At 46.2% G+C, this 11414-nt stretch overlaps 1 protein-coding gene across 1 annotated transcript; it reads right to left on the reverse strand.

Moving 5' to 3' along the window:
* Positions 1-455: 455 nt before the first annotated feature.
* CDNF (cerebral dopamine neurotrophic factor) lies at positions 456-11173 on the reverse strand. Its single transcript, XM_066634092.1, has 4 exons — positions 10965-11173; positions 4713-4840; positions 4214-4355; positions 456-1320 (listed from the first exon to the last, which is right to left on the reverse strand). Exons 1-4 carry the CDS (start codon positions 11089-11091, stop codon positions 1142-1144), a joined length of 576 nt encoding a protein of 191 aa, XP_066490189.1. The 5' UTR covers positions 11092-11173; the 3' UTR covers positions 456-1141.
* Positions 11174-11414: the final 241 nt, after the last annotated feature.

Genomic DNA, 11414 nt, shown 5'->3' on the forward strand with positions numbered 1-11414 from the left:
ATAGTACTGTCTTACCAAAAGAGTTCTTGATATAATCTCGCACAGCCTCTTCTCACTGTCTTGCCCCACAGCGCCTAAGGTCAGTTCTGCTCAGGCTGTTGCCCCGCAGGGCTGTTGTGAAGACACAAGAGAAAGGGGAAACGGGGTGAGCAGGAGCAGGGGATGGGTGACATTAGGGGTGGTTGTGGGTGGATTGGGTCCCAGGAGTAGGGTGGGATTTGGGTCCCCTGTCTTAATTATTTATTTGGGAGGAGGGTCTTGGCACAAAAAGCTTGAAGACCACTGGTGCAGAGGATAACCTATCATAGGGAGATTTTGTTTTCATTAGTAATTGAATGATTATTGATTAATGCCTTTTAAAAAAAAATTCTGTTAGTTGTTTCTTTTTGTAAGCTGGACCACGGACCCTTTCAAGGGCAGAATAAATAACTTTAAATAAATAAATAAGATTCTAATGGTTGCTAAAATTGTGCATTCATTTATTGCAACTGGTTGTGCCACAACAATACTGTCAAACCCTTGAGCACGCCAATAAAGCTGGGGCAAGAATTATGCCTAAATAAAATTGAAACATTTGACAGGATAATGTGAAGTTGTGCCCTGAGAAATTAAATTAACTGTATATTTAAAAAATTCATGAATTTTTGCCACTTTTGATGATGACCTTCATTTGAAGTCCATATTTCTGAGTCTGGGGTCTGAGCCATTATTTCTAAATTTTTTAACGCGGAAACTCTTGATGTTGAGCTTATCTATCATGCAAATGCTTCTAATTTGTGTGTCTATTATACTTTATCACAAAAGCTCCAAAGGGGACCCTGAGCTTAAAGTCAGTGGTGCAAAGCATAAAGTTTGCGGGGAGCCTCACCCCCCTGTGCAAGCGGCCCCTTCCCCTCCCATTTGGAGCCATTCCGGGCAGGGGAGCAAAATGGAGCCTGGCTCAAAGGGAAGTGGGAGGGCCGTTTGCACACTGCGGTGAGACTCCCTGCAAAACTTAGTGCTTTGCACCCCCTCTAGCTATGCCACTGATGAACTCTTCAAACTCTTCTTGCTACTTAAGTTGGATCATCATCCCTTGCTTGTTTCTGTTCAGAAATGTGACATTATCTAGTAAGCAGGTATGTGCTTAGGGAAGGCACCATCACAGATCAGTTCTCGAAGGGGCAGCTGTATGTTTGGGTGCAAGCTCCTTAATCAAGTCCACAAAGTTTGTTTTCTCCACGCATGCTCGGCACACTTCTCCCCAGCTGTCCAGAATCTTCTTCAGCTCAGACACTTTCATCTTAGAAAGGTCCACCGACGTTAAATCAAGTTGTCTTTCTGCAAAAAAGTAGCAGTTTGAGACATATACTTTATTTATTTATTTATTTTGGTTTTTTTGTTATGGGACTGTTTGTTATGGGACTGTTTTCCCAAAAAGCTCATGATTCCAAAAAGATTATTTTCCCACTGAACATGCTAGTGCATATGACAGATGGTCTCCAGCGTTGGCCAGCCAGATGCCTGTAGAATCTCACAAGGAGCACGTGTGTTGGTGGTAGCTATCCTCCATTGTATGCGTCTATCGGCCCAATCTTGACTAAAAGATGCGCAGGCAGAATGCGTGTTCTGTCAGCAGGCACGGCAGCAAAAGTGTTGTAAAGTGCTTTGCGGCAGCATCAGTAGGCAGCACGGCTGGAGCCATCCTGCACGTGCTGGTGGAGTGAAGGACACCTGCTGGAGCAGGTAAGTCTGGTGCAAGGGTAGGGTGAGGGTGGGGATGGGGTGGGACACAGTGGGCAGAGGGTGGTAACAGGACAGGATGGGTGGATAGGGCCCAGGCGGGATTGGGATTGGTGGTACCTCATGCCCATATCCTATCCTCCCTTCCTGGGCCTGATCAACCTGCACAGATTAATTGGACTTGCAGATTTGCATACCTGAAGGGATCCCCTGCAGATAAAAAGGGTGGACTGCACACCTAATATAGCTCAAGGGAACACTCGGACATGGGAAAAATGTGAACAAGTAAGGATCAATGTACGTTTACAAGCACATGTACCCTCTCTCTCTCTCTCTCTCTCTCTCTCTCTCTCTCTCTCTCCTTCATGCGCACGCACACACACAGAGTGAGAGAGAGAGGAGAGCCAAGACTGGGGCCACGACTCCTGTCAAGTAGAATTTTTAGAGGAAAACTCTGCAAAAGACCCAAATTTTTGTAGGTTCACAACTTCTTCACCTTTTTTTGTGGCCTGGAATCTACGCAGAATTTTCTTTCCTTACAAAATTAATTTTCTGTGAACAGGCTAAGTCCTTGAGGTGTTATATTAGCAGAACTCAACGTCCCAAATCACCAACGCCCAGAGGTGATGACAGCCCTGAGAAACTGGCCAGCAGCCATTTTATTTCCAGCAAAAAAACTGCCTTGTTAACATGCCAAAATCGGAACGACCTGCCTGAGCTGCTGAGACAGCTTGTTTTCCCATCTTTGGACGTACTGAAAACACCAGTTTTGACACTAATGAACGATACCAAATGTGATGATGAAACTTGACAAGGAAAAGTGAACTCCAGGTTATTTGGGTTGCAGTTAATATCTACTCAATGTAAATGCATTGCAGTACTTATTTATTTTTTACATTTTTATCCCACCCTTCCTCCAAGGAGCCCAGTATGCTGGACATGCCTCCTCCCCCTCCTTTTGACCTCACAACAACCCTGTGAGGTAGGCAAGGCTGAGTGACTGGCCCCAGGTCACCTAGAAAGTTTAGTGGCTGAGTGGGGATTTGAACCTGGATCTTCCAAGTCTAATTCCAATGGTTCTTACAGTGATCCAGGGCCCAATCCTATCCAACTTTCCAGCACCGGTGTAGCCGCAATGCAGTCCCAAGGCAAGGAAACAAATGTTCTCTTATCTTGAGGAGGCCTCTGTGACTGCCTCTCCACCACAGGATGCAGCACATGCCCCATTGGCACAGCAGCACCGGCACTGGAAAATTGCATAGGATTTGGCCCCCAGTAATTTAAAAGTAGGGAAGTGGCAAGTCATAGTAATCTTTCAGTAAAAGGGGAAAAAATATGGCTACTACTCCTTAAAGGTTAAAATCAAATCCATGACTAGAATATGACTTGCAAGAGTTATAAACAATGAAAACACAAAGAACAACATTTTAGTATTGGCAATCTTCAGTCTCGAAAGACTCTGGTATCGCGCTCTGAAAGGTGGTTCTGGAACAGCGTCTAGTGTGGCTGAAAAGGCCAATCCAGGAGTGACAATTCCTTCCACACTGGGAGCAGGTGCAGTCTGTCCCTGGTCTGTCTCCCTGGCTGTGGGCCTTCCTTCTTTGCCTCTTAGCCTCAGACTGTTGGCAAAGTGTCTCTTCAAACTGGGAAAGGCCATGCTGCACAGCCTGCCTCCAAGCAGGCTGCTCAGAGGCCAGGGTTTCCCACCTGTTGAGGTCCATCCCTAAGGCCTTCAGATCCCTCTTGCAGATGTCCTTGTATCGCAGCTGTGGTCTACCTGTAGGGCGCTTTCCTTGCACGAGTTCTCCATAGAGGAGATCCGCCCATCATTCATTCTCACGACATGACCGAGCCAACGCAGGCGTCTCTGTTTCAGCAGTGCATTTTTTTTAGTATATGACATACAGACCTAAAGCTCATGGGAAATGACTACCGCAAGATGAGATCCATCATGGATAGAAGCTACGACTGCCACCCCTTATTGGTTCTTAGATGTGTCGTGGTCACGATGCATGAGCCAATGAGATTTCTTATTTGTTTGTTTACCAAACCCGAGGTGGCTCACAACAACATCAAAAAACAGAAATTATAAATGGATACAAATATAAAATACCCATATAATGCAACGTTAAGCCCATACCCTCCCCCCTGAAAAGCTAGGTGGCAAATACGTCTTTTTAAAGTCTCGTCAGAACTGCTCCACAGAGGGAGCTGAGTCAAGATCCTCTGGAAGCATGTTCCAGAGATGCTGTGCCACAGCAGAGAGGGCCCTGTTTCTCACTGCCATCCCTTTACCCTGGATGGCAGTAGAACTCTTAGCAGGGCCTCGCCAGATGACCTTAGGGGATCAGCCAAACTGTATGGGAGTGGAGTTCCTGAAGGTACCCCTGGTTTAGGTTCAAAACCAGCACCTTGAATTTATAACAATGAATCCCAAATTGCCCTGAATTGCCAGCCCACTCATTTGCCCTGTGCAAGGACTCCGTCATACCGTATCTGAGCTCACAGATTTGAGCGTCTATTTTCTTCAGCTTCTCACAGATCTTAGGCACAGGAACATGAGCACTCATGGGGCGGCTGACCTCGGCAATGATCTTGCTAGCAGCATCACTTGTGGCCCCAATGTAATAGCACTATAGGAAAACAGGGGAGACCGTGAACATTAATTCAGTGTTGGTGATTAGGCTTGCAAAGATCCCCCCCACCCACCGAAGCCGTCACAGCTGCCAGGGGGTGCAAATCACTAGGTTTTGCTGACTCTGTAGCATGCAAGTGGCCCCTCCCATTTGGAGCCATTCTGGTTGGGGGAGCAAAACGGAGGTGAATGTTTTGATCCCCATCCAGAATGGTTTTGAAGGGGAGGGGCTGCTTGCATGCTGTGGTGAGGCTCCCTGCAAAACTTAGTGTTCTGCACCCTCTCTAGCTACACCACTGAGAGAGAGAGAGAGAGAGAGAGAGAGAGAGAGAGAGAGAGAGAGAGAGTGTCATACCAAACGGTTTTCTTTTCCTCTCGTATTCATGCAACTCCTGACTAGCTCATCCTCTATAGACGCCATGGAGAAATCAGAATGTTTTTCTTTTAAAGAAATGTAAAATCTCTCCAAAAAATCTTGGCATACTGTAATAAGAAAACAAGAAATTCAAAAACTGAAAAACATACAACATGCATGTGTAAAACAGAATGATTCACAAAAGCCAATGTGAATAGTGAGTAGTGGGCAAACAGCAAGTTGAGAACAAACAAATGAATGGGGAATGAAGACCAAAGAACACACGGGTCCAAAGCAGAGATTTTCAACTTTTTCCATCTCACAACACACTGACAAGGTGCACAAATTGTCAGGGTGCTTCATTGGTTTTTGGACAATTGACAAGGCACATCATGTTGCCGGTGGGTGCTCACATCTCCCAATGGCCCTACAAATAAATGACCCTCCCCCAAACTCCTTCTGCACACCTGTGTGCCATGGCACACTGGTTGAAAATCGCTGCTGTAAAGTCAAAGGGTTATATAGTTCCCCTCATAGAATCCTATGGAACTCCTAGGTGGGGTGATTCAATCAGGAGGTCCTCTGTTGTTAATGACCTCTACTGGGTTTTGCCTTCGCTTCATAGCCCAGTTGAGGGTGTGGCACCCATTTGGAAGTGTGTGAAGCCTTCTTTAAAAAAGTTGTTTTCCCCTAACTCAGGAGCCAAGAGAAGTGTCTAAGTTTCCAAATGTATTGGCAAAAAATCAAAACTTTAAATATAGGCTGATGGGTTCTGAGCTGTCTGTGACAGATCAGGAGAGAGATCTTGGGGTGGTGGCGGACAGGTCGATGAAAGTGTCGACCCAATGTGCGGCGGCAGTGAAGAAGGCCAATTCTATGCTTGGGATCATTAGGAAGGGTATTGAGAACAAAACAACTAGTATTATAATGCCATTGTACAAATCTATGGTAAGGCCACACCTGGAGTATTGTGTCCAGTTCTGGTCGCCACATCTCAAGAAGGATATAGTGGAAATGGCAAAGGTGCAAAAGAGAGCGACTAAGATGATTATGGGGCTGGGGCACCTTCCTTATGAGGAAAGGCTACCGCGTTTGGGCCTCTTCAGCCTAGAAAAGAGACGCCTGAGGGGGGACATGATTGAGACATACAAAATTATGCAGGGGATGGACAGAGATGCTCTTTACACTCTCACATAATACCAGAACCAGGGGACATCCACTAAAATTGAGTGTTGGGTGGTTTAGGACAGACAAAAGAAAATATTTCTTTACTCAGCATGTGGTCGGTCTGTGGAACTCCTTGCCACAGGATGTGGTGATAGCGTCTAGCCTAGACGCCTTTAAAAGGGGATTGGACAAGTTCCTGGAGGAAAAATCCATTATGGGGTACAAGCCATGATGTGTATGCGCAACCTCCTGATTTTAGAAATGGGTTATGTCAGAAGGCCAGATGCAAGGGAGGGCACCAGGATGAGGTCTCTTGTTATCTGGTGTGCTCCCTGGGGCATTTGGTGGGCCGCTGTGAGATACAGGAAGCTGGACTAGATGGGCCTATGGCCTGATCCAGTGGGGCTGTTCTTATGTTCTTTGTTCTTATTGGAGGTCATGGCAACCCCACAGCCTCTTCTTCCTTGGTCAGTGGGGCACTGCCATCTTGGATCTCACAAGATGGCAGTGCCCAAATATCAAGAGATCCAAGAAAGAGGTGCCAAAATCTTGTGAGATTTAGGTGCCACTATCATGGATCTTGTATGATTTTGTGAGGTCCAAATGGTGGTGCCCAGGAGAGCCAGTAGGAGGGGCAACCTGGAACATCCCACAGTGCCCCATGTGGGAACCACTGGACTGGGGTCATAATCTCTTAAATGTGTTGCTCCAACTGGATTTAGGGCTGGAGAGCTCACTGGAATTTTGAAGGTGTAAAATCTCCATTACCATTTAACAAGTGAACAAGCTCAGTTCAAATCTGGAGCACTGAATTTCGTAGATCAGTTAAGACGGGAGAAGTGGTTCCATGGCCTTTTACTCAAAAATGTGACCTTCTTGGTCTGGGGGGGGGGGTCTGTGGCTGTTGCAGTCAGTCTTGGAATTAGCCACATTAATCGTCTAGCCCAGTCTCAAACTGTGGGTCAGGACCCACTAGGTGGGTCGCAACCCAATTTCAGGTGGGTCCCCATTCATTTCATCGTTTTATTTTTAATATATTAGTCTTGATGCTGCAATGGTATGTGACTGCGTTTGGGGAAAAGTTTACAGATCTGAACTTTGAACAGGCTACTATGTATATGCTTTTAACAATGACAGTTAATGGGGCTTACTCCTGGGTAAGTGTGGGTAGAATTACAGCCTAGGATTGTTAAAAATTTTCCTGCTTGATGATGTCACTTCTGGTCATGACATCACTTCCAGTGAGTCCTGACAGATTCTAAAAAGTGGGTCCCAGTGCTAAAAGTGGTATTTTAGCACTGCTAGAATTCATTTGCATCTTTTTAGATTGTGAGCCCTTTTGGGACAGGGAGCCATTTAGTTATTTGATTTTTCTCTGTAAACCGCTTTGTGAACTTTAGTTGAAAAGTGGTATATAAATACTGTTAATAATAATGTTAATAATAATAAAAGTGTGAGAACCACTGGAACCACTGGAGAGCCCTTTGCTCTTCAGATAGGCATCTAACACCAAGTACGCATGGTTGGATGTGTGTCTCCTGTATGCCTTGAAGTAAGGGAATAAAAATAATGAGATGCTGCACTGCTAAAAAGAATATTGTAGCAGGCCAAGATTCTATTTCTTGTAAACATGGGTCTTGTCATGTTATATATAATCAGGCAGGTTCACTCTTCCCAGATTGTGGAACAAGAAGAAATTGACTCAGGAGTACTTGGGAATATCTGGTACTAATTCCTCTGGCCAATTCCTTAATGCCTGTCTGCTGTTCTGCAGAAAATGGAGACTCTTCCTCAACATTTGTTCAAGCCAGCTGGAGCAGTGCATTCAGTCTCTTTTCATGCTGGAATGCGGGTTTGAAGAGATCTGTGAGAGCCAAGAAATTGACCATTTTTGCAGCGGCAGCAGCTACAATTGACAAAAACTTTTCCAGAGAAATTCCGTTCATTATGTATTTTAATAAAGTCCTTTGCTCAGCAATGTAAAATGTTGTTTAAAGTGTTCTTTTTTTGGTACTTTTTCTTCTGCATTCTATCAGTTTTGTTCTGATTTTCATAGAAGTCATGGTTGGTTTTGGTTTTTTGGTACTTTTTCTTCTGCATTCTATTAGTTTAGTTCTGATTTTCATTGAAGTCATGGTTGGTATTGTCTCTACAAGCAGGAATAAACTCCTGTGTTGTTGTGCATGTATCTGGTCCTATCCACACCTACTGGCTTGTGAACTTGCAATGACCAAATCTCTAGTGCAGTGATTTTCAACCTTCTTTGTCTCACAGCACACTGAGATGCACTAAAATTGGCAAGGCACACTATCAGTGTTTTGAAAATTGACAAAGCATGCCATGCTGTTGGTGGGGGGGAGGGTCACATTCCTCAATGACCCTACTAATAAATGACCCTCCCCCAAACTCCCTTTGCATGCCTGAAGACCATTCGCAGCACACCAGTGTGCCATGGCGGGACAGGAGGTCTGGTCTCGAGGGTAGAGCCTCCGTTTGCCTGAACATCCTCAGGTCGCCAGTTCGAGGCCACCGGCACCATGAATGGTGAGACCTTGAAGCAGCTGACAAGCCGAGCCGAGTTATTCCACCTGCTCTTTGGTGTGAGCAAAGAAGCGTCTTGGCTGCCCTCCATGTGAGAGATGAAGGAGCTGCTTGTCAGCTTGCGTGGGAGGAAACTGGAGGCCAGAATGTGATACCAGATCAGAAAGATCCATCTGAAATGTTGTGGTTCTTGAAAGATAGAACCTTTCAATTGAAAAAATCCCTACGGGGATTTAGAACAGCCTGCCTTTGTAAACCGCCTTGAATAAAGTGTGAGGAGAAATCTGATGACCAAGAAAGGCGGTATATAAATACCTGTATTATTATTATTATTATTATTATTATTATTATTATTATTATTATTATTATTATTATTATGGCACAGTGGACTAGGAACTTTAAAAGTATAGAAACAAGAACACTTTAAACAACATTTTACATTGATGAGTAAAGGACTTTATTAAAACATGCCCAGAAGGCATACGCCTCTGTTTTGCTTCCACTGCCTGGCATGGCTCTGAAGGAGAGGGGGAAGGGCCACTTGCATGCTGCGGTGAGGTTCCCTGAAAAACATAGTACTTTGCACCCCTCTAGCTATGCCACTGCTTTACATCCATCCTTCCATCGTCTACTTTCCACATTAGACATAGTGGGCCCACAAAAGCTTGGGTCACAATATATCTGTCCGTCTTTAAGGCACCATTGTTGTCCTTGCTAGGATAAACTAATGGACTTTGGAGAAAGTTTTTCCCCAACTGAATTGATCTTTTGAGTATATATATCATGTGTTTTAAACAGTGGCTGCCTGCCTTTTAGGTGCAGCATCTGGAATCAAAATCAGCAGCAGCACCATGTTTGATAACAACATAAAATAATGTTTTATTGATGATTTGATAAAAACATAAATCCAAGCCTATCCTGATAAGCTCTGCTGCAGTCTCCACTCTGCTGCTCAACAGCCTGACATAAAATGTGTAAAATGGTAATTTTGTGGTGCCTTTACGCCACCCACAGGAGAGACTACAGTATTGCAGTCGCTGTTACCAGCAGATCTCATTTAATAGATACTGTGTTATGCTGCTCAGAATGGCTCTGGCAGCTTGTGGGACTTACACAGCACATGGTGGCACCTGCAATTCTTACTGTGCTGCCCCCTCTATAGCTATGCTAATAATGCCAGACAAATTCTTTTTAATTTCCTATAATTTCAACATTTTGGTAATATCTTCTTACCATGGTTTTATTCTGCTTTTGTATGTTTGATAGTATGTTTTATTTTTTCTGATCATTGCATTGTTTCACTATGTGCAGCTCTATCCTGAGTATCTCTGTTGGAAGGGTGGCATATAATGAATAATTAAATACATTATTTTGTACAGCAAATTGTACTGGTTGGTAAACTGAGTGTGTGTAATGGACATGTGCAAGATCCCTCGAGGAGGTAGGATGTGGTGTCAGCAGTGGTCCCTTTAAGGATTAAGGCCTGGGCATTCAGCAGGGTGTGCTGAACAGCTGCAACCACTTGAAGGCAATAGGGCCCTCAGGCATAAAAGCACATGATGAAGGGAGAGTTTGGTGTGGGTAGCAGAAGGAAAGCTTGAGGAAGGGGAGGCTGGATTGTGAAACTAATGGCTGATGGACTGCTGAGGACAACTGGAATTATGGAACTGCTGATGGTGTTTGGAGCACTTTGGAGACTGCTGAGGCAGAGACTGCTGGAGGCACTGGAGTTTGGTGTGTGGCTGCTGTCCCCAAGACCTGCTGAGGACCAAGGCTGTCCCCAAGACCTGCTGTAGTGGTGGGAAACCTGCTGGCAGGAGAAAGGGCCTCTGCAGATTGAACAGGCGAGCTGCCCTGGTGGTGGGGTCTAGCAGGACTACAAGGCAGAACTAGGGTCATGTTTGGGGGAAGAAGGGGAGCTAATTAGCTGAAAGTGGGCATAATTCTCTAGGCAGAGGTTAGACTGGGAATCTGGCAAAACAGGGTGCAATCCTAACTGTGCCCTGGGCTGGTGCAAGTCCAAGTGTGTTGACATGTCAATCAAATGAGTGGGTGTGCAAATCCTCATGCACTTGTGCATCTTTACACCAGTGCACTTTTGCACAAACTGATGTCTCAAAAGTGTGTTGACACGTCAATCAAATCAGCAAGTGTGCAAATCCTCATGCACTTGTGCATCTTTACACCAGTGCACTTTTGCACAAACTGATGTCTCAAAAGTGTGTTGACACGTCAATCAAATCAGCGAGTGTGCAAATCCTCATGCGCTCGTGCATCTGTACACCACTGCAGCAAACAAAGGATGGATTTTTGTTTAGTTCAAGGAAACCACAACCGTTCTGCGTCAGCCATTGTGCAGCTGCTAGTCTGAGGAGGTGTGTTCTCTGCTTTGCAAACAGGGTGGCCCCTAAAATGCGAGCCGCTGGACATATGACGTCATGAGGTGACACAGGCGGTGACGTCACTGCATGCACACACGCCACACGCTGTCAGCCAATCAGGGCGGCGGAGGGTCAGCAGCTGCTGCAAGCGGGGCGGCCTCACCTTCGCAGCGAGCCTCGGCGGCCCCCGCGGGGTGCAGGGCGCAGGCGGCCCACAGCCCCAGGCACAGCGCGGCCAGGACTGCGAGAGGGCAGCAGTGCTGCCGCCCGGGCCGGGCCTGCCCCGACATGGTCCTGCGACAGCAGCCACGCGCTCGCCGCTCGCAGCAGGAGCCCCGCGCAGCTGCACGAGCGCGGCCACGCCCCCGGATGACGTCACGCGGAGCGCTTCTGATTGGCCGCGCCTCTCTCCGTAGTGAGTGGGGCGTGGCGTGGGTGGCGATTGGTTGGTGAGGAGGAAGGCGTGCGTGGTGATTGGCCGGTCGGGAGAAAAGCGTTGATGATGATTGGCCACTCAGGAGGGGACGTGGATGGTGATTGGCTGGTCAGAAGAAAAGCGTGGGTGGTGATTGGCCGCTCGGGCGGAAGGCGTGTGTGGTGATTGGCAGAACGG

This window comes from Tiliqua scincoides, chromosome 7, assembly GCF_035046505.1.
Source record: "Tiliqua scincoides isolate rTilSci1 chromosome 7, rTilSci1.hap2, whole genome shotgun sequence".
Taxonomy (NCBI): Eukaryota; Metazoa; Chordata; class Lepidosauria; order Squamata; family Scincidae; genus Tiliqua; species Tiliqua scincoides.